This window comes from Oncorhynchus keta, chromosome 33 (assembly GCF_023373465.1).
Source record: "Oncorhynchus keta strain PuntledgeMale-10-30-2019 chromosome 33, Oket_V2, whole genome shotgun sequence".
NCBI classification, from domain to species: domain Eukaryota; kingdom Metazoa; phylum Chordata; class Actinopteri; order Salmoniformes; family Salmonidae; genus Oncorhynchus; species Oncorhynchus keta.
This window is the reverse complement of record NC_068453.1, coordinates 2,045,158-2,069,293: the sequence shown is the minus strand read 5'-3', so window position 1 is coordinate 2,069,293 and position 24,136 is coordinate 2,045,158. Positions and strand designations below refer to the sequence as shown.

General features: G+C 43.8%; 1 protein-coding gene across 9 annotated transcripts in view; it reads left to right on the top strand.

The window, feature by feature from the left end:
• Positions 1–24,136, top strand: part of LOC118365913 (DISP complex protein LRCH3-like) — a 103,445-nt gene that overhangs the window by 46,380 nt on the left and 32,929 nt on the right. For all 9 annotated transcript variants that reach the window (XM_052491688.1, XM_052491691.1, XM_052491693.1 and 6 more), the window contains exons 7-13: positions 1,074–1,167; positions 6,261–6,381; positions 7,430–7,590; positions 9,801–9,877; positions 21,721–21,760; positions 22,000–22,158; positions 22,460–22,507. In XM_052491688.1, the coding sequence (XP_052347648.1) occupies positions 1,074–1,167; positions 6,261–6,381; positions 7,430–7,590; positions 9,801–9,877; positions 21,721–21,760; positions 22,000–22,158; positions 22,460–22,507 (700 nt within the window). The remainder of the gene's footprint in view (positions 1–1,073; positions 1,168–6,260; positions 6,382–7,429; positions 7,591–9,800; positions 9,878–21,720; positions 21,761–21,999; positions 22,159–22,459; positions 22,508–24,136) is intronic.

The window sequence follows — 24,136 nt, the reverse complement described above, 5'->3', positions numbered from 1 at the left end:
CATATCCACTCCTCCTAGACACACACCCTTCCTCACATATAGATGCAGGCCCCGTCCCCATACTATTACAGAGAGACATATCCACTCCTCCTAGACACACACCCTTCCTCACATATAGATGCAGGCCCCGTCCCCATACTATTACAGAGAGACATATCCACTCCTCCTAGACACACACCCTTCCTCACATATAGATGCAGGCCCCGTCCCCATACTATTACAGAGAGACATATCCACTCCTCCTAGACACACACCCTTCCTCACATATAGATGCAGGCCCCGTCCCCATACTGTTACAGAGAGACATATCCACTCCTCCTAGACACACACCCTTCCTCACATATAGATGCAGGCCCCCCCATACCGTCCCCATACTGATTACAGAGAGACATATCCACTCCTCCTAGACACACACCCTTCCTCACATATAGATGCAGGCCCCGTCCCCATACTATTACAGAGAGACATATCCACTCCTCCTAGACACACACCTTCCTCACATATAGATGCAGGCCCTGTCCCCATACTGTTACAGAGAGACATATCCACAACTCCTAGACACACACCCTTCCTCACATATAGATGCAGGCCCCGTCCCCATACTGTTACAGAGAGACAAGTCCACTCCTCCTAGACACACACCCTTCCTCACATATAGATGCAGGCCCTGTCCCCATACTATTACAGAGAGACATATCCACTCCTCCTAGACACACACCCTTCCTCACATATAGATGCAGGCCCCGCCCACATACTATTACAGAGAGACAAGTCCACTCCTCCTAGACACACTCCGTACCTGGGTAAAGTTCTTCCTTCATTTAGCTTGGCGTTTACACTTCCGTTGTTCTTCAACTCACTAAATTGCTTTGTTTTCATACGCTTGTGTTTTGGTGTGTTTGCTTTTCGTATTGTGTAATTGATATGTGTATACTGTAGATATGTATACTGTAATTGTTTATTGATGTGTTTTATGCAGGGCTTAAATAATGAAACCAACCTTTGAATGCATTTGACATTGTGTTTTGACCCAGGTCTTGTCTTAAAGTTGGTCTTATCTTCTGTACTCTTAGTGTGGAGGAGCTGTACCCTGGCCGGCCGTACGGAGCGTTGGACTCTGGCTTCAACAGCGTGGACAGTGGAGACAAGAGATGGTCAGGCAACGAGGTGAGACACACACACACACACACACACACACAAGATGGTCAGTCACTGAGGTAAGATGCTCAAAATGATCACAAGAACGGTGAGTAAGGGACCTAGTGAATGACCTGCAGAGAGCTGGGACCAAAGTAACAAAGCCTACCATCAGTAACATACTACGCTGCCAGGGACTCAAATCCTGCAGTGCCAGACGTGTCCCCCTGCTTAAGCCAGTACATGTCCAGGCCCGTCTGAAGTTTGCTAGAGAGCATTTGGATGATCCAGAAGAAGATTGGGAGAATGTCATATGGTCAGATGAAACCAAAATATAACTTTGTGGTAAAAAATCAACTCGTCGTGTTTGGAGGACAAAGAATGCTGAGTTGCATCCAAAGAACACCATACCTACTGTGAAGCATGGGGGTGGAAACATCATGCTTTGGGGCTGTTTTTCTGCAAAGGGACCAGGACGACTGATCCGTGTAAAGGAAAGAATGAATGGGGCCATGTATCGTGAGATTTTGAGTGAAAACCTCCTTCCATCAGCAAGGACATTGAAGATGAAACGTGGCTGGGTCTTTCAGCATGACAATGATCCCAAACACACCGCACGGGCAACGAAGGAGTGGCTTCGTAAGAAGCATTTCAAGGTCCTGGAGTGGCCTAGCCAGTCTCCAGATCTCAACCCCATAGAAAATCTTTGGAGGGAGTTGAAAGTCCGTGTTGCCCAGCAACAGAACCAAAACATCAGAGAGAAGATCTGCATGGAGGAATGGGCCAACATACCAGCAACAGTGTGTGAAAACCTTGTGAAGACTTACAGAAAATGTTTGACCTCTTGTCATTGCCAACAAAGGGTATATAACAAAGTATTGAGAAACTTTTGTTATTCACCAAATACTTACTATTGTATGTAGTGCATCTAACGTTAGGCTCTGTGTTTTTAGCTTGTTATGTAAATAGATATGCTAGCCTATTAGTCACGTTATAACTGACTTGTGATCATTGCTATGCTGATTGTATTGACATTCCCATCCTTAGTCACATGTGCGCGTTTTTGTCAGAATATTGAGTAAATCGAAACTGAAATAGTGCATCCAGAATGGAGGCAGTAAACCATGTACCAGGCCAGCTGTGAATTACAACCTGATAGAAATATTATTTGGACTACCATGAAATGTATTGTTGAATTATATTATTCATGCATTGAACTGCATCCCATCTATTCTGACAATAATGCCTTAGTGTACGTCATGGAACGTTGAGTCAAATATGTTATTTTTTTAAAACCTCAAGTTGGTTTTGTAGCATAAACTGGGGATTTTATATTTTTGACAGATATTGTGATTGTCTGTTTTTATTTGTGCAATGTAGTTAAAACGCTGTCAGTTCCGCTTTAATATAAGAGACGGATGTAAATGAATAACTAATCACATTAAATCAATAATTATCTTAAGAAATGACTTTGTCAAAACAAGAACATAACTTGGGCCTTACAATGATGGCACTGAGTAAAGCCTGTGTCTATGTATGCTGATGACTCAACATTTTACACATCAGCTACCACTGCCACACTTAAAGAGCTGCATTCAGTTTTAGAATGGGTGGCAATTAATAAGCTAGTACTAAATATTTCAAAAAGTATTGTATTTGTGACAAACCATTCACTAAACCAGAAACCTCAACTAATTGGCTAATGTGGCAATTGAGCAAGTTGAGGTGACTAAACTGCTTGGAATAACCCTGGATTGTAAACTGTCATGGTCAAAACATATTGATGCAACGGAAGCTAAGATGGGGAAAGGTATGTCCGTAATAAAGCACTGCGTTGTTTTCTTGACATTGCATCAACAAAACAAGTCCTATAGGCCCTAGCATTGTCACACCTGGCCCAGACATATGGTCAAGTGCCACAAAGAGGGACATACTTTCGGCAAATTACAGTTGGTCTAGAAAAGAGCAACATGGCGGACCCTTAAATGTACACGGGGAGCTAACATCAATGACATGCATGTCAATCTCTCCTGGCTCAAAGTGGAAGAGATTGACTTCATCACTACTTGTTTTTTGTAAGCAGTGTTGAAGCTGAATGTACCGACCTGTCTGTTTTAAACAACTAGCACACAGCTCAGACACCCATGCATACCCCACAAGACATGCCACCAGAGGTCTCTCCACAGTCCCCAAGTCCAGGACAGACTATGGGAGGCACCCAGTACTACATAGAGCCATGACTACATGGAACTCTATTCCACATCAAGTTACTGATGCAAAGCAGTAGAATCAGATTTAAAAACAGTTAAAACTACACCTTATGGAACAGCGAGCTGTGTAAGAAGACACACACACTAGCACACTAAAAACAGTTAAAACTACACCTTATGGAACAGCGTGCTCTGTAAAAAGACGCACACTAAAAACAGTTAAAACTACACCTTATGGAACAGCGTTCTCTGTAAAAAGACGCACACTAAAAACAGTTAAAACTACACCTTATGGAACAGCGTGCTCTGTAAAAAGACACGCACACTAAAAGCAGTTAAAACTACACCTTATGGAACAGCTCGCTCTGTAAAAAGACACACACACTAGCACACGTACTCTTCACATGTACGTTGTAATATTGTTGTATGGTGGTATTGTAGATATTTAGTGGTTTAATAATGTTTATGATGTGCTATTTTATCTTTTATGTCTGATGTAAATGCCTCAATGTATTTGGACCTCAGGAAGAGGAGCCTTGGCAGCAGCTAATAGGGATCCCTAATAAAGGCAAATGCAAAACTTGGATGTGGAGCGTCGCTGCACAGCTATTTTCAGGTCTCTCTTAAACTTCTATCAGGTTTAGGTCCAGGCTCCGGCCAATCGAGGACATTCAGGTACTTGTCCAGAAGCCACTCCTGTGTTGTCTTGGCTGTGTGCTTAGGGTTGTTGTCCTGTTGGAAGGTGAACCTTTGCCCCAGTCTGAGGTCCTGAGTGATCTGGAGCAGGTTTTCATCTAGGATCTCCATGTACTTTGCTCCGTTCATCTTTCTCTCGATCGTGATTAGTCTCCCAGTCCCTGCCGCTGAAAAACATCCCAACAGCATGATGCTGTTACCACCTTGCTCCGCTGTAGGGAGGGTGCCAGGTTTCCTCCAGATGTGACTGGCCTGAATGCCAACAAAAAGTTCAATCTTGGGTTCATCAAACCAGATAATCTTGTTTCTCGTGGTCTGAGAGTCTTTAGGTGCCTTTTGGCAAACTCCAAGCGGGCTGTTATGTGCCTTTTACTGAAGAGTGGCTGCTGTCTGGCCACTCTACCATAACAGCCTGATTGGTGGAGTGCTGCAGAGATGGGAGAACCTTCCAGAAGGACAACCATCTCCACAGAGGAACCCTGGAGCTCTGTCAGAGTGACCATTGGCTTCTTGGTCACCTCCCTGACCAAGGCCCTTTTCCCCAGATTGCTCGGGTTTGGCAGGGCAGCCACCTCTAGAAAGAGTCTTGGTGGTTCCAAACGTATTCCATTTAAGAATGATGGAGTCCACTGTGTTCTTGGGAACCTTCAATGCTGCAGAAATGTTTTTGTACCCTTCCCCAGATCTATGCCTCGACACAATCCTGTCTCGGAGCTCAACTGACAATTACTTTGATCTCATGGCTTGTTTTTGTTCTGACATGCACTGTCAACTGTGGGACCTTATATAGACAGGTGTGTGCCTTTCCAAACCATGTCCAATTTAATTTAATTTACCACAGGTGGACTCCAAGTTGTAGAAATATCTCAAGGATGATCAATGGAAACAGGATGCACCTGAGCTCAATTTCAAATCTCATAGCAAAGGGTCTGAATACTTATGTAAACTAGGCTACCTGGGGCGGCAGGTGTCACGGGACTCATCTGAAGGTAATTTATGTACCGGTTAAAATGACAGATTACAAGATCGAATCCCTCAGCCGACAAGGTAAAAAATCTGTCATTCTGCCCCTGAACAAGGCAGTTAATATATAATAATAATATATGCCATTTAGCAGACGCTTTTATCCAAAGCGACTTACAGTCATGTGTGCATACATTCTACGTATGGGTGGTCCCGGGGATCGAACCCACTACCCTGGCGTTACAAGCGCCATGCTCTACCAACTGAGCTACAGAAGGACCACAGTTAACCCACTGTTCCCAGGCCGTCTTTGTAAAAATAAGCATTTGTTCTTAACTGACGTGCCTTGTTAAATAAAGGATCAATAAAAACATGTCTCTTAGTCCGACAGCTCCATGTCATTTCAATAAAAATCTTGAAACCGCCTGGCCCTGAATTAACCCAAATATGTGTATTTTACACTCTAGCAGTAGGCCTACGTTAAGAGAAATATCACGAAAGACAAAAACGTAGTGAGCATTTCATCCTCAAAGCTCCATGCAGTAGAATAGTTGGGACTCAACGAGTAGCCTGCCAATAGCCGCCAGTCTAATAAATCAGTTTAATATACACAATCACAAAGAAATCCGTTCATATTTTGTTTAGGAAGGTCATAAAAATGTACAAGATACTAAGACAATTTTTTTCAAAACTAACAGAATGGCATGTTTTAAGATGTAGTTCTCTGTGCGATAGTAGCTGAGGCTATGGTTGCTTCATGTCAACAAAATGAATTCACTTGTTATGCTCTTTCAGATAGGGCTACAGCGATCAAAACGTCTGGCCTGCAAGCTTCATAAAGACTCCCTCATAGGTGGTTTCTATGAGCATTAACGGTATTAACGGCAACAATGGCTGACAATATAATACTATGACATTGTGCACTGTAACGTGCTCTACCATACCGCAGCATCCTGCAAGCTGTGCTGCAGTGTGACGCAACTTTTTCAAGGAAGAGCCACTGTATAGTTTATTTTATTAAAACACATAGGGTGTGTCTATATATGAAAACATACACACGTTTACAAATGTTGACCAATCGATTGGTCGAAAGAACAGATGATTTTTGTTAGTCGGGGACATTCCTAATGTCAATGAAGGGCAGTCGCACAGGTTCTATGATTGCAAGTTAGTGCCATATTTCACACGTATGTAGAAGCTAATTTCTCCATGTGTTTCTTTCACTCCTAACTATTTTCTCTTTCATCCCTACAGCCCACGGATGAGTTGTCGGACCTGCCACTGCGTGTGGCAGAGATCACCAAAGAACAGAGACAGCGGAGGGAGAGGGAGGAGCACAGGACGTCTGGCTCCCATCCTGTTACCAACGGCACATGTGAGAATCAACGCATGTCTGTTTGTGTGTGTGAACTGTAGTGTCATGTACTGTATTTAGAGTTTTATTCACTTGTATTCTAGCCTGGGTACCAGTCTGTTTGTGTTAGCATTTCACTCCCTGAGACTCCTTCTCATGCCAGACTGTTTGGCATATGACACTGCGTAAAAGGCGGCAGGTAGCCTAGTGGTTAGAGCGTTGGACAAGTAACCGAAAGGTTGCAAGATCGAATCCATGAGCTGATTAGGTAACAATCTGTCATTCGGCCCCTGAACAGGCAGAATCCCGGTTTCAACTGTACGAGTGGCATATGTGTGTATGGTGTCTTGTGGGCGAGCTGTTTGCTGATGTCAACGTTGTGAACAGAGTGCCCCATGGTGGGGTTATGGTATGGGTAGTCATAAGCTACGGACAAACGAACACAATTACATTTTATCGATGGCAATTTGAATGCACAGAGGTACCATGACGAAATCCTGAGGCCCATTCATCTCATGTTTCAGCATGATATTGCACGGCCACATGTTGCAAGGATCTGTACACAATTACTGGAAACTGAAAATGTCCCAGTTCTTCCACGGAATGCATACTCACCAGACATGTTATGCTCTGGATCAACGTGTACGACAGTGTGTTCCAGTTCCCGCCAACATCCAGCAACTTCACACAGCAACTGAATAGGAGTGGGACAACATTCCACAGGCCACAATCAACAGACTGATCCACTCTATGTGAAGGAGATTTGTTACGCTGCATGAGGAAAATGGTGGTCACACCAGATACTGACTGGTTTTCTGATCCACGCCCCTACCTTTTTTTTGTAAGCTATCTGTGACCAACAGATGCATATCTGCATTCCCGGTCGTGAAATCCACAAATCAGGGCCTAAATAATTGATTTCAATTGACTGCTGAACTGTAACTCAAATCTTCATTGTTTAATTTATATTTTTGTTTAGTGTATATTCTACATCTTGCTTCTTTTTACTCTGAACTTGTGTGTAATCTGCCTTTCTGTCTTGTCTGTCTATCCATCTGTCTGTCTGTAGTAGAGGCAGAGCTGGAGCAGATTGACTTTATAGACAGTTGTACAGGAGAGGAGGAGGAGGCCCAGTTGTATAGGAGAGGAGGAGGAGGAGGAGAAGTAGCAGAAACAATCAGCCTCAGTTCCCAGTTCATGGCTTACATTGAGCGCCGTGTCACCAGAGAGGTAAGTGTGTTACATGTATTTGTGTGCGTGTGTGTGTGTGTGATATAAATGCCATTCAGCAGACACTTGTCCAAAGGGAGTTAGTCATGCGTACATACACTGCTCAAAAAAATAAAGGGAACATTAAAATAACACATCCTAGATCTGAGTGAATGAAATATTCTTATTAAATACTTTTTTCTTTACATAGTTGAATGTGCTGCCAACAAAATCACACAAAAATGATCAATGGAAATCAAATGTATCAACCCATGGAGGTCTGGATTTGGAGTCACACTCAAAATTAAAGTGGAAAACCACACTACAGGCTGATCCAACTTTGATGTAATGTCCTTAAAACAAGTCAAAATGAGGCTCAGTAGTGTGTGTGGCCTCCACGTGCCTCTATTGACCTCCCTACAATGCCTGGTCATGCTCCTGATGAGGTGGTGGATGGTCTCCTGAGGGATCTCCTCCCAGACCTGGACTAAAGCATCCGCCAACTCCTGGACAGTCTGTGGTGCAACATGGCGTTGGTGGATGGAGCGAGACATGATGTCCCAGATGTGCTCAATTGGATTCAGGTCTGGGGAACGGGCAGGTCAGTCCATAGCATCAATGCCTTCCTCTTGCAGGAACTGCTGACACACTCCAGCCACATGAGGTCTAGCATTGTCTTGCATTAGGAGGAACCCAGAGCCAACCGCACCAGCATATGGTCTCACAAGGGGTCTGAGGATCTCATCTCGGTACCTAATGGCAGTCAGGCTACCTCTGGCGAGCACATGGAGGGCTGTGCGGCCACCCAAAGAAATGCCATGCCACACCATGACTGACCCACCGCCAAACCGGTCATGCTGGAGGATGTTGAAGGCAGTATAACGTTCTCCACAGCGTCTCCAGACTCTGTCACGTCTGTCACATGTTCTCAGTGTGAACCTGCTTTTATCTGTGGAGAGCACAGGGCGCCAGTGGCGAATTTGCCAATCTTTGTGTTCTCTGGCAAATGCCAAACGTCCTGCACGGTGTTGGGCTGTAAGCACAACCCCCACCTGTGAACGTCGGGCCCTCATACCACCCCCATGGAGTCTGTTTCTGACTGTTTGAGCAGACACATGCACATTTGTGGCCTGCTGGAGGTCATTTTGCAGGGCTCTGGCAGTGCTCCTCCTTGCACAAAGGCAGAGGTAGAAGTCCTGCTGCTGGGTTGTCTCCTACGGCCTCCTCCACATCTCCTGATGTACTGGCCTGTCTCCTGGTAGCGCCTCCATGCTCTGGACACTACGCTGACAGACACAGCAAACCTTCTTGCCACATCTCGCATTGATGTGCCATCCTGGATGAGCTGCACTACCTGAGCCACTTGTGTGGGTTGTAGACTCCGTCTCATGCTACCACTAGAGTGAAAGCACCGCCAGCATTCAAAAGTGACCAAAACATCAGCCAGGAAGCATAGGAACTGAGAAGTGGTCCGTAATCACCACCTGCAGAACCACTTCTTTATTGGGGGTGTCTTGCTAATAGCTTATAATTTCCACCTGTTGTCTATTCCATTTGCACAACAGCATGTGAAATGTATATTTTCAATCAGTTTTGCTTCCTAAGTGGACAGTTTGACTTCACAGAAGTGTGATTGACTTGGAGTTACATTGTGTTGTTTAAGTGTTCCCTTTATTTTTTTGAGCAGTGTACATTTTATATATGCGTGTGTGTGATATAAATGTCATTCAGCAGACACTTGTCCAAAGGGAGTTAGTCATACATTTTGTGGCCCCAGTGGGAATCACTCACTCCCTTACAATCTCCATGTTCTGCCAACTGTGTGTGTTCATGAGTACACGTGTGTGTACGACTGGCCAGAGTGCACAGGACTGTATGTAGAAGGCTGGGGGTGCGTTCATCACAACAGAAGGGTATGCAACATTTAATTCAACAGAGACTACTGTTCTGAATGACCAGTTGAAGAACCTGATTATGGTGACCCAGTAAGCGATTGTGTATGGTGTCCATGAGTTTTGCAATTTGAAATGGTCACATCCATATTGATTAGGCCACACTCGCCAAACGGGAGCAAACGTACCTCAAAGGCTGTTGAACCAATGGTTTGCACCATTTTGGGGAATCGTGTCAGTCAGTGCAAATCTTCACGCAACATAGCAAACATTGAACCGAACTGAACCCACCCCTGGTGTGTTTGTGGTGTAAGTGTGTTGATGACTGTTTCTTTGTAGGGCTCTCCAGTCAAGTCCAACTCCTCCAGAGACTCAAGGACAGACGACCCGAGGCGACACAATTCTCTGCAGAACCGGTAGGAAGACCTACACCACACACACACACACACACACACACACACACACACACACACACACACACACACACACACCCTATCTATCTATCTAGTAACTTGACCTATAACCAATGTTCCCTCTAAGCTGCGCACACGAACAATACTCCCAAGACTGCTGCACAGAAATATCAGCCCACAGAGAGAAGCACGAGATTTGAACTTAAGATCAACATTTTTGTCACATGCGCAGAATACAACAGTGAAATTCTTACTTACAAGCCCTTAACCAACAATGCAGTTTTAAGAAAAGTAAGTGTTAATAAATAAGTTTTAAAAAATTTAAAAAAATTTACCTGTTACTCCTACCCCCTACTTTTTTGAACATTCTGTTAAAAATCGCGCAACATTTCAGCGCCCTGCTGCTCATGCCAGGAATATAGTATATGCATATGATTAGTATGTGTGGATAGAAAACACTCAGACGTTTATAAAACTGGTTAAATCACGGCTGTGACTATAACAGAACGTGCGTTTCATCGAAAAGCGCAGGAAAATCTGATCACTGAAAATGGAAATATCTATCCATCCGCCACTTCAACCCATTGATAAAGGCGAACCACAATAAATGGGGCTGAGGTTGCAATACCTACAGCTTCCACACGATGTCAACAGTCTTGTCATTTGCCTAGGCTTTGTTTCTTGGTCAAACGAAGAAGAGACAAGCCATTTGTTCAAGTCTCCGAACGGATATTTTGGTTGAGATTTACCCGGACATTATTTCCAGACGGAATATACATCGCCTTGTGATCAATTTGGTCGCTTATTAACGTGTACTAATTACCTAAAGTTGCATTACAAAAGTATTTCGAAGTGTTTTGTGAAAGTTTATCGTCGACTTTTTTAATTTTAAAAAATGACGTTACGTTATAAGACGCTATTTTTTTTCGTTTATCACACAGTCTTCATAGATCGATATCTATGCTATATAATGGACCGATTTAATCTAAAAAAAGACCCAATAGTGATTATGGGACATCTAGGAGTGCCAACTAAGAAGATGGTCAAAGGTAATGAATGTTTTATATTTTATTTGTGCGGTTTGTGTAGCGACGACTATGCTAATTATTTTGTTTACGTCCCCTGCGGGTCTTTTGGGGTGACACATGCTATCAGATAATAGCTTCTCATGCTTTCGCCGAAAAGCATTTTAAAAATCTGACTTGTTGCCTGGATTCACAACGAGTGTGGCTTTAATTCAATACCCTGCATGTGTATTTTAATGAACGTTTGAGTTTTAACTACTACTATTAGCATTTAGAGTAGCGCATTTGCATTTCCAGATGTCTAGATGGGACGCCTGCGTGTCAGGTAGGAGCAAGAGGTTAAAGAGCAGCAGTAAAATTACAGTAGTGAGGCTATACATAGGTACCGGTACAGAGTCAATGTGCGGGAGCACCGGTTAGTCGAGGTAATTGAGGTAATATGTATATATAGGTAGTTATTAAAGTGACTATGCATAGATGATAACAGACAGTATCAGCGGTGTAAAAGAGGGGGGACAATGCAAATAGTCTGGGTAGCCATTTGATTAGCTGTTCAGGAGTCTTATGGCTTAGGGGAAGAAGCTGTTAAGAAGCCTTTTGGTCCTAGACTTGGCGCTCTGATACCGCTTGCCGTTCTGTACCAGAGAGAACAGTCTATGATTAGGTTGGCTGGAGTATTTTGACCATTTTTAGGGCCTTCCTCTGACACCACCTGGTATAGATGTCCTGGATGGCAGGAAGCTTGGCCCCAGTGATGTACTGGGCCGTTCACACTACCCTCTGTAGTGCCTTGTCGTCGGAGGCCGAGCAGTTGCCATACCAGGCAGTGATGCAACCAGCTCTCGATGGTGCAGCTGTCGAACGTTTTGAGGATCTGAGGACCCATGCCAAATATTTTCAGTCTCCCGATGGGGAATAGGTTTTGTCGTACCTTCTTCACGACTGTTTTGGTGTGTTTGGATGGTGATAGTTTGTTGGTGATGTGATCTCAACCTTCTCCACAAAAAACAAACATTTAGCCTAACGGCCAACATGAATAATAGAAATCTACATTTGTGGAGAGTCAGGTGGCATTGGCGGAGAGTCGTTGAAGAGGGCGAGATGGAGTCACAATCCGTGCCAGGCACACCTGTGAGCTCTGGACCTCCACCTCCGACAGGCAGAGTCAACATATCTGGCGGGTTCGTCAGGTCGTCGGTTCACCCTGACATTTCTATTCCTCTTCTGACAACAGAACTTGACCAACTGCTCACCAGACACCGCAAGGGTATCCGGGTGTTTATCATTAATACGGTCTACCAGATGTTTCTGTCCATGACCCATGCAACACAAAAAAAGCATTAAAGACAGTTAATGAGTACTTGAGGTCACCTAGAAAGTTTGGACATGGACTCTCCCTTATGTAAGGAATTAGGCACTTGCCCATGTTTACTGCAGTATGTATTGTAGGCTATGTTTACTTTTCAGACTGCACAGTAGCCTAATAAACAAATGCAGGTGGCTTCTATCTTCAAAATGCCTCGAATGCTTTATTATCCAAATGTAAAAGCATATACTGTACAGTACTGTATTTCTTCATCAGCATCTTTATGCTTTCGTTAATAAAATAATTATAAAAATACTCTTTCAAAATGCAGATGTTGATTTAGTTATGGCTCTATAATGAATTACTATGGGACTAAATATAACTGATTTACAGAAATATTGTAACAAAGTTGTCTAATGAAGGCAAACCATTTAGAATCCTCCAATCCTACTCCCGGCCGTCACGTTGTACAGTGTCATATTTTCCATTCCATCCTGAGGGTTTCGTTTTTCTCGGAATATCAAATCAAATGTATTTATATAGCCCTTCGTACATCAGCTGATATCTCAAAGTGCTGTACAGAAACTCAGCCTAAAACCCCAAACAGCAAGCAATGCAGGTGTAGAAGCACGGTGGCTAGGAAAAACTCCCTAGAAAGGCCAAAACCAAGGAAGAAACCTAGAGAGGAACCAGGCTATGTGGGGTGGCCAGTCCTCTTCTGGCTGTGCCGGGTGGCGATTATAACAGAACATGGCCAAGATGTTCAAATGTTCATAAATGTTTTATTTATTTTTTATTTTTTTATTTAACCAGGTAGGCAAGTTGAGAACAAGTTCTCATTTACAATTGTGACCTGGCCAAGATAAAGCAAAGCAGTTCGACAGATACGACACAGAGTTACACATGGAGTAAAACAAACATACAGTAAATAATACAGTATAAACAAGTCTATATACAATGTGAGCAAATGAGGTGAGAAGGGAGGTAAAGGCAAAAAGGCCATGGTGGCAAAGTAAATACAATATAGCAAGTAAAACACTGGAATGGTAGTTTTGCAATGGAAGAATGTGCAAGGTAGAAATAAAAATAATGGGGTGCAAAGGAGAAAAATAAATAAATTAATTAAATACAGTTGGGAAAGAGGTAGTTGTTTGGGCTAAATTATAGGTGGGCTATGTACAGGTGCAGTAATCTGTGAGCTGCTCTGACAGTTGGTGCTTAAAGCTAGTGAGGGAGATAAGTGTTTCCAGTTTCAGAGGTTTTTGTAGTTCGTTCCAGTCATTGGCAGCAGAGAACTGGAAGGAGAGGCGGCCAAAGAAAGAATTGGTTTTGGGGGTGACTAGAGATATACCTGCTGGAGCAGGATTTAACTTTGGATTGGAGCTATTTGATATGGGTCTGGAAGGAGAGTTTACAGTCTAACCAGACATCTAAGTATTTGTAGTTGTCCACATATTCTAAGTCAGAGCCGTCCAGAGTAGTGATGTTGGACAGGCGGGTAGGTGCAGGTAGCGATCGGTTGAAGAGCATGCATTTAGTTTTACTTGTATTTAAGAGCAATTGGGAGGCCACGGAAGGAGAGTTGTATGGCATTGAAGCTTGCCTGGAGGGTTGTTAACACAGTGTCCAAAGAAGGGCCGGAAGTATACAGAATGGTGTCGTCTGCGTAAAGGTGGATCAGAGACTCACCAGCAGCAAGAGCGACCTCATTGATGTACACAGAGAAGAGAGTCGGTCCAAGAATTGAAACCTGTGGCACCCCCATAGAGACTGCCAGAGGTCCGGACAGCAGACCCTCCGATTTGACACACTGAACTCTATCAGAGAAGTAGTTGGTGAATCAGGCGAGGAAATAATTTGAGAAACCAATGCTGTCGAGTCTGCTGATGAGGATGTGGTGATTGACAGAGTCGAAAGCCTTGGCCAGATCAATGAATACGGCTGCACAGTAATGTTTCTTATCGATGGCGGTTAAGATATCGTTTAGGACCTTGAGCGTGGCTGAGGTGCACCCATGACCAGCTCTGAAACCAGATTGCATAGCAGAGAAGGTATGGTGAGATTCGAAATGGTCGGTAATCTGTTTGTTGACTTGGCTTTCGAAGACCTTAGAAAGGCATGGTAGGATAGATATAGGTCTGTAGCAGTTTGGGTCAAGTGTCCCCCCCCCCTTTGAAGAGGGGGATGACCGCAGCTGCTTTCCAATCTTTGGGAATCTCAGACGACACGAAAGAGAGGTTGAATAGGCTAGTAATAGGGGTGGCAACAATTTTGGCAGATAATTTTAGAAAGGGTCCAGATTGTCTAGCCCGGCTGATTTGTAGGGGTCCAGATTTTGCAGCTCTTTCAGAACATCAGCTGAATGGATTTGGGAGAAGGAGAAATGGGGAAGGCTTGGGCGAGTTGCTGTTGGGGGTGCAGTGCTGTTGGGGGTGCAGTGCTGTTGGGGGTGCAATGCTGTTGACCGGGGTAGGAGTAGCCAGGTGGAAAGCATGGCCAGCCGTAGAAAAAATGCTTATTGAAATTCTCAATTATGGTGGATTTATCAGTGGTGACAGTGTTTCCTATATTCAGTGCAGTGGGCAGCTGGGAGGTGTTCTTATTCTCCATGGTGTTCAATTCTCCATTCTCCACAGAACTTTGAGTTAGTGTTGCAGGAAGCAAATTTCTGCTTGAAAAAGCTAGCCTTGGCTTTTCTAACTGCCTGTGTATAACGGTTTCTAGCTTCCCTGAACAGCTGCATATCACAGGGGCTGTTCGATGCTAATGCAGAACGCCATAGGATGTTTTTGTGTTGGTTAAGGGCGGTCAGGTCTGGGGAGAACCAAGGGCTATATCTGTTCCTGGTTCTACATTTCTTGAATGGGGCATGTTTATTTACGATGGTTAGGAAGGCATTTAAAAAAATATCCAGGCATCCTCTACTGACGGGATGAGATCAATATCCTTCCAGGATACCCCGGCCAGGTCGATTAGAAAGGCCTGCTCGCTGAAATGTTTCAGGGAGCGGTTTACAGTGATGAGTGGAGGTCGTTTGACCGCTGACCCATTACGGATGCAGGCAATGAGGCAGTGATCGCTGAGATCTTGGTTGAAGACAGCAGAGGTGTATTTAGAGGGGAAGTTGGTTAGGATGATATCGGAGGGTGCCCGTGTTTAAGGCTTTGGGGAGGTACCTGGTAGGTTCATTGATAATTTGTGTGAGATTGAGGGCATCAAGTTTAGATTGTAGGATGGCTGGGGTGTTAAGCATGTTCCAGTTTAGGTCGGCTAGCAGCACGAGCTCTGAAGATAGATGGGGGGCAATCAGTTCACATATGGTGTCCAGAGCACAGCTGGGGGCAGAGGGTGGTCTATAGCAGGCGGCAACGGTGAGAGACTTGTTTTTAGAGAGGTGGATTTTTAAAAGTAGAAGTTCAAATTGTTTGGGTACAGACCTGGATAGTAGGACAGAACTCTGCAGGCTATCTTTGCAGTAGATTGCAACACCGCCCCCTTTGGCAGTTCTATCTTGTCTGAAAATGTTGTAGTTTGGAATTAAAATTTCGGAATTTTTGGTGGTCTTCCTAAGCCAGGATTCAGACACAGCTGGAACATCTGGGTTGGCAGAGTGTGCTAAAGCAGTGAATAGAACAAACTTAGGGAGGCTTCTAATGTTAACATGCATGAAACCAAGGCTATTACGGTTACAGAAGTCGTCAAAAGAGAGCGCCTGGGAAATAGGAGTGGACCTAGGCACTGCAGGGCCTGGATTCACCTCTACATCGCCAGAGGAACATAGGAGGAGTAGGATAAGGGTGCGGCTAAAAGCAATAAGAATTGGTCGTCTAGAACGTCTGGAACAGAGAGTAAAAGGAGGTGTCTGGGGGCGATAAAATAGCATTAAGGTGTAATGTACAGACAAAGGTATGGTAGGATGTGAATACAGTGGAGGTAAACCTTGGTATTGAGTGATGAAGAGAGAGATATTGTCTCTAGAAACATCATTGAAACCAGGAGATGTCATTGCATGTGTGGGTGGTGGAACTAATAGGTTGGTTAAGGTATAGTGAACAGGACTAGAGGCTCTACAGTGAAATAAGCCAATAAACACTAACCAGAACCTCAATGGACAAGACATATTGACATTAAGGAGAGGCATGCTTAGTCGAGTGATCAAAAGGGTCCAGTGAGTGGAGAGGTTGGTTGGGAGTCACGACGATTTAGACAGCTAGCCAGGCCATCGGTAGCAAGCAAGCATAAGATGGGGGTCTGTTGTTAGCCACCTCTTGCGTTCCGTCAGTAGATAACTGGGGTTCCGTGTGGTAGAGGGGATTAATCCAAATTACAATAACAACAACAAAAATAAAAACAATAGATATAGTTATAGAGGCCCAAGAAGAAAACATAATAATAATAATAAAAATAAATAAATTGTCCGGTTGTCTATTCAGATAGCAGCCGGTAAGACAGCTAACGGTTAGCAGGCCGCAGATGGGCGTTCAGGTAACGTCGCGACGGAGGAGCCAGCCGGATCTCCTTCGGGTAGATAACGTCGGCAGTCCAGTTGTGAAGGCCCGGTGGGGCTCCGCGTAGGCAGTAAAACGGGTCCAGATAGGTGACTGCAGCCCAGGAGTGATTGATGGAACTCAGGATTGATTGACGGAGCTGTCTAGCTCCGGAATAATTGATGTTTGCTCCGGAATCGACGAAAGCCGATAGTCACACGGATAGCAGCTAGCTAGCTGAGAGATCCGGGTATGAATGTCCAGAGAGCAGTTGAAATCCAGGGACATGGAGAGAAAAATTGGTCCGGTATGTTCCGTTCCGAGCCGCGCTGCGCCGTACAAAACTGGCGCTAGATTTTCGAGCTAAAGGATAGCTGATGACCACAAACCGTGGTTAGCTGAATACTAACGATTTGCCAGTAAAGAAGCGAACTAGCTTCTGAACTAGCTTCTGAACTAGCTTCTGAACTAGCTTCTGAACTAGCTTCTGAACTAGCTTCTGAACTAGCTTCTGAACTAGCTTCTGAACTAGCTTCTGAACTAGCTTCTGAACTAGCTTCTTGGAGTTTCTGGCTAGCTTCTTGGAGTTTCTGGCTAGCTTCTTGGAGGATTAAAGATTTGAGGTAAATAATACTTTTTTATAAATATAAATTGGTGAGGCGGGTTGCAGGAGAGTGTTTTGAAGATGAGTTGATGGAAAATAAAAATAAAATGTATGTGAAAAAAGTTATAAATATATAGGAGAAGTACTCCAGATATAACAAACTGACCCTAGCCCCCCGACACATAAACTACTGCAGCATAAATACTGGAGGCTGAGACAGGAGGGGTCAGGAGACACTGTGGCCCCATCCGAGGAATAGAAACACCATGGTATTAATCACATTTTTTAAGCCAAATTTCTTAATCAATCCCATATACTATGTTATTACAAGGTTTTAAATTCTCTGGTAATACCAATATGGAAGACGATCAATATGGAAGACTGTGGGGACGATGTCATTAATGCACTTATTGATGAAGCCAGTGACTGATGTGGTGCACTCCTCAATGCCATCGGACGATTATTGTTGTTTTATTCGTCAGTTTGCCTATTTATTTTTTGTCACGGGCTGTTGGCGGTAGGTGCACCCGATTCAGCTGCCCTACGCGCGTGTAGGCAAACTGTTGCCATTTTGAACCATTTCATGTGTTTGACATTACAATCTCTGCCTTCCCGGTGGGCCCGGAGAGCAAGTCAAGTGCACTATAGTCCTACCGCTGGCCAATCGGATGGCTCAGATGACCGTGTCTGCAGTAAAGCATGAACGAAAGCTACAGTAAAGTTGATACTGTGAGATTTCAAAACGTTTAAAACCATGACTAGCAAAGAGCTGCTGTTTTATGAGTGTGTTAATGTTTAAGTTCTTTTTCAGCACTGTCAACACTTTGTATTCAACACTTTTATAAGCCATAAAATGCACGTTCTTCCTATTTCCACTCAGATCTACAACCAGCACAGCAGCAGTAATGAAGGAGTAGGAAAGTGTAACTATAGGCTTGCGTTGGGTCTTTTATAATATCGAGGAATATTTCACTTTCTCTGTTCATAGGAGGAATAGCATGAATTTGTGCACGTGGCAGAAATAATGCGGTGCGAGTCGAGTTTCGCCATCAGCTGGAAGACGGTGTCCCTTTTTGGTCTGTGTCAGTGGAGGAAAGGGAGAGTGGAGGGATGTTGAGAGACTGACCCCTCAGTCTGCTGCTCTCTCCCTCCACTGAGACTGACCATCAGATGCAGGCACCATCAGCACAGTAAAATAAAAAGCTAATTATTATTTAAATGACAACAAAGGATCTATCACTGGTTTGATCATTTCGCCTACCTTAAATTTTGAAATGTGTATATATATATATTTTTTTTTTGACCCCGAACAGGAATGCATTCATTGCCAGGGCAATTCAAGCAAAGATAATATGCAGTGATAATGTATTGGGCCATTAGTTTACTGTACAAACCTCATTGCTACAGAACTGTTTTTAATTGGTTAATGTTGCGTAAGCTTACGCTTTTTAAGTCACGCAAAAACAAATCTGAGCGGTGGATTTCTGCTTGCAGTTTGACTCGGTGATCTTGACTCAAAAGGTTGGTGACCACTGTTCTACAGTTTTCCCTGTAGACGTTTCAACGTTTCCCTTTACTGTGGTAGTTGTGATCGAATCAACGCAATATTACACTTTCAACGCAACGTACCGAAACAGAATAAACCATGCAGGACATTTTGTTAGCTTATAACCTGTCATTAAAATTTATTTTTGGGGGGTTGTATCATTTGATTTACACAACATACCACTTTGAAGATGCAAAATATTTTTAAATTGTGAAACAAACAAGAAATAACACATGCGTACCTATTCACACCCCCAAAGTCAATACTTTGTAGAGCCACCTTTTGCAGCAATTTCAGCTGCAAGTCTCTTGGGATATGTCTCTATAAACTTGGCACATCTAGCCACTGGGATCTTTGCCCATTTTTCAAGGCAAAACTGCTCCAGGTCCTTCAAGTTGGATGGGTTCCGCTTGTATACAGCAATCGTTCAAGTCATACCACAGATACTCATTTGGATTGAGGTCTGGGCTTTGACTCGACCATTCCAAGACATTTAAATGTTTCCCCTTAAACCACTCGAGTGTTGCTTTATCAGCATGCTTAGGGTCATTGTCCTGCTGGAAGGTGAACCTCCCATCCCAGTCTCTCATCTGTGGAAGGCTGAAACCGGTTTCCCTCAAGAATTTCCCTGTATTTAGCTCCATCCATCATTCCTTAAATTCTGACCAGTTTCCCAGTCCCTGCTGATGTAAAAACATACCCACAGCATGATGCTGTCACAACCATGCTTCACTGTGGGGATGCAAAGAGTCAATATTTGCAGTGTTATGACTGATGGCAGGCCGTTCTTGCATAATCAATGCTTGGAGTTTGTCAGAATTTGTGGGTTTTTGTTTGTCCACCCGCCTCTTGAGGATTGACCACAAGGTCTCAATGGGATTAAGGTCTGGGGAGTTTCCTGGCCATGGACCCAAAATATCAATGTTTTGTTCCCCAAGCCACTCGGTTGTCACTTTTGCCTTTTGGCAAGATCCTCCATCATGTTGGAAAAGGCATTGTTCATCACCAAACTGTTCCTGGATGGTTGGGAGAAGTTGCTCTCGGAGGATGTGTTGGTACCATTCTTTATTCATGGCTGTGTTCTTAGGCAAAGTTGTGAGTGAGCCCACTCCTTGGCTGAGAAGCAACCCCACACATGAATGGTCTCAGAATGCTTTACTGTTGGCATGACACAGGACTGATGGTAGCGCTCAACTTGTCGGAAAGGGGATTCATCAGAGAAAATGACTTTACCCCAGTCCTCAGCAGTCCTATCCCTCTACCTTGTGCGGAATATCAGTCTGTCCCTGATGTTTTTCCTGCAGAGAAGTGGCTTCTTTGCTGTCCTTCTTGACTCCAGGCCATCTTCCAAAAGTCTTTGCCTCACTGTGTGTGCAGATGCACTCACACCTGCCTGCTGCCATTCCTGAGCAAGCTCTGTACTGGTGGTGCCCCGATCCTGCAGCTGAATCAACTTTAGGAGACTGTCCTGGCGCTTGCTGGACTTTCTTGGGCGCCGTGAAGCCTTCTTCACAACAATTTAACTGCTCTCCTTGAAGTTCTTGGTGATAAATGTTTGATTTAGGTGCAATCTTACTGGCAGCAATATCCTTGTCTGTAAAGCCCTTTTTGTGCAAAGCAATGATGACCGCACGTGTTTCCTTGCAGGTAATCATGATTGACAGAGGAAGAACAATGATTCCAAGCACCACCCTCCTTTTGAAGCTTCCAGTCTGTTATTCGAACTCCATCAGCATGACAGAGTGATCTCCAGCCTTGTCCTCATCAACACTCACACCTGTGTTAACGAGAGAATCACTGACATGATGTCAGCTGGGCTGAAATGGAAATGTTTTTGAGGATTCAGTTCATTTGCATGGCAGAGGGACTTTGCAATTAATTGCAATTCATCTGATCACTCTTCATAACATTCTGGAGTATATGCAAATTGCCATCATACAAACTGAGGCAGCAGACTTTGTGAAAATGAATATTTGTGTCATTCTCAACTTTTGGCCACGGCTGTATATATACTGAGATCACGTGACAGATGCACGTGACACTTAGATTGCTCACAGGTGGACTTTATTTAACTAATTATGTGACTTCTGAAGGTAATTAGTTGCACCAGATCTTATTTAGGGGTTTCATAGGAAAGGGGGTGAATACATATGTACACACCACTTTTCTGTTTTTTATTTTTTATAATTTTTTGAAACAAATGATTTTTTTCATTCCACTTCACCAATTTGGACTATTTTGTGTATGTCCATTTACATGAAATCCAAGTAAAATTCCATTTAAATTACAGGTTGTAATGCAACAAAATAGGAAAACGGAGCTGTGCATGACCAGTGTTAAAACTGTGACTTAAAAGTGGGTACACCTTCAGTGTTCACAGTAAATGCGCACTGGAAGTTGCACAGAATTTTCACAAGTTCAAGTTTGCGCTCAGCAGACCTGAAATTTGCTCAGTCAGTGCCGAAAATGTTTTGAGGGAACATTGCCCATTAATGAGATGAGGGTCTCAGATTTCTGTAGGTTTAATTTGTATTATTGCGCTCGAAGCACACTGTTTTACAATCACGATATCTAATATGGCTTTGAAATACAGAGCACATGAAATTGCACATTGGCCATTACAAGTGCACTACTCCTCATTGGGGGAGTTTTATGGGGGACATTTACTGATGTATAACTCACACAAACACGAGTCCAGCTCTTTGGCAGATTCTCAGTCTGTGTTGTCGTGTCTCTGTTCAGTTTTTCACAAATATTTTTGGACTCAAGAAATTACTGTCCCCAACAGACCATAATATCTCCAGTCTAAATAAAGATGTATAATCTGTGTTGTTAGATCACAAATCTAACCCCCTTCCCCCATCTGTCTCCCCCCAAGGACTGCCCATGATCCAGACTCTTCTGCCTCTCATAATCAGGTAACCCAAGTGTGTCCAAATGCTGTGTACAGCTTCCAGTACTCAGTACTGCGTCAATTACTACTTTCATGTTTTAAAACGTGATTTATTGAGTCTAAATGTCGACACCGCCTCTTTTCAACTCCTCTCATCCTCATGCCGCCTCCTCTCCGTCTTTCTGTTTCCCTCTGCTATCTTCCTTCCTTTCACTCCTCTCTTTGTTTTGTTTCCTCCCTCTTCCTCCATCTCCCTGTGTTCAGAGAGGGTCAGGGGCTGGGGTTGGTGCGGGTCCGAGCGGGGCACCGGGTGGGGGCGTGGAGCGCGTGCGGAGGATGGCCCAGTTGGCCGCCCTGCGGTACGAGGAGGAGAGGCAGAAGTCACGCTCAGTGCAGCGGGACGCCATCATGACCTACGTCAAGGTTCCTCTGACTACTATTCAGTTTTCTTATTGATTTATGTCTTGCTCATCTATCTCTGTGTGCAGTGAGTTAGTGGGGACTTGATCATAGAAAGTGCTGACACATGCTGTGTATGTATCTATAGCAGTCTTCATGTTTTAAAATGTAAAAGATAAATATGAATGGCCTCAAATGAAAGTGACATTCTCTAGCGCTTCATTTTCCGATCTCAAATCCAAGTAGCTTGAGTTGTGAGCTTTAAAAAAAACATTTAGACTTTTGGAGAGTTCTGTGTTACTGAGACTCTTCTCGGTTTCTACAGCACAAAGCATCTCAAAGCCCTACCAAGCTGAGTCCCACAGAGAACGAGGTGAGTCCACACACTGTTCTCCTCTCTCCCTCCCTCTCTTTCCTCTTCGGCTTTGTTTTCCATCTCTGACGGGTTCTCCATGGTGAGTTAATGTGTGTTGACATGAAAGGTTCAAGGTATAACTAGGATTTAATACAATTTCACAGGGGCTCTCCGTAAACATGACCACGCATAGTCTTCAGGAGTCATGTCCAGTGTCCATTCCTCCCTATGTCCATTCCTCCCATGCATTCTATCTCATCTCCCTTTCAATTGTCCTCCATTAACCCTCCATCTCACCCCACACACGCATCATCCCTCTCTTTTGCTCCTATTGTGGTCACGTGCCTTCCTTCACCCTCCTTCCCCTCTCTAGTTATACCATCACTGATTCTTCAGGGTGAAGACAAAACATCTACGACCCCAGCAATGTGTTGTCTTTTTGTCCCTACTCTAAAACATCTGTGCTAAATGCTGGGCTTCAGACTACCACCATTCAGTCACATTTTGCGACCCTTTAACTTCGCTGTGCCAGTTTCATTTTTTTATTGGTCGCACTGGTTCGAGCTGCACATTCTAGCTGGTCACCTCAATCAAAACGTCCTATTTTTGGGGTGGATAAAACCATGACCTTTTTAAATAGCAAAGTGCATTATCCTCATGATTCATAATAAAAATGTCTGCCCTGCTGCTGTGCCTGCCTGTTTTGTTGTTGCCGGTTGCTGTAATGAGCGAGCTTCACACTCGCTCTACCCCCTCGTGTGGGCCCCTTGTGATTGTATAACATTTCGAAATGCAATTGCGCGGACAAACAACTTTGGAGACATCTAGTTGTCCGTATTAATGAGAGGAGGGTTTCAGATTTCTGTAGGGTGTATTTTTTTATTATTGCGTTTAAAGCACACTTTTAAAATCACAATATCTGATATGGCTTTGAAATACCGAGCACATGAAGTTGCACATCGGCATCACAAGTGCACTACTCATTGGGGGAGTTTTCTGGGGGACATTTACTGTTGTATTAATACATGGCTATAAGCAGTAGGTGTTATATGTAGAGTTGGCGACCAAGCTTATGTGTTTCCACTTCCTCATGTGGTGAATAATCTCCAGTTGAATTAGGCCTATAATATAATTAAAAATGAAGTTGTAAGTGAGATTAGATGTAGGCATTGGTCTTAAGCGGAAAATGAAAGTAAATTCACATGCGCTACACCCATGCACACAGTAGCTATGTTGGTCTATTATACTTCAAACAATGTGTATGCAGGTTGCTTAGGATTCAAACCTTCTCAAACAGCCTAATTCACACTCTAAGAGGAGGTGCTCCCACAATAATGTCATTTGCACCGCATCTAGGGCGGTGGCGGTCATAAAATCCTATCAGCTGGTTGTCATGCAAAAGCTGCCTGTCTCACAGTAATTTGCTGTTAATTCACATCAACACGTTTAACATTTCCAGGTATCCAAACCAGACGCTGATGCGCACCTTTGGAACATCCACATTTAAAAAAAAGTCTAATAAATCAATTCAATATACACCACCACAATAAATCCATTGGACACCCCTTCAAATGAGTGGATTTGGCTATTTTTGCCGCACATAGCCATGCAATCTCCATAGACAAATATTGTCAGTAGAATGGCCTT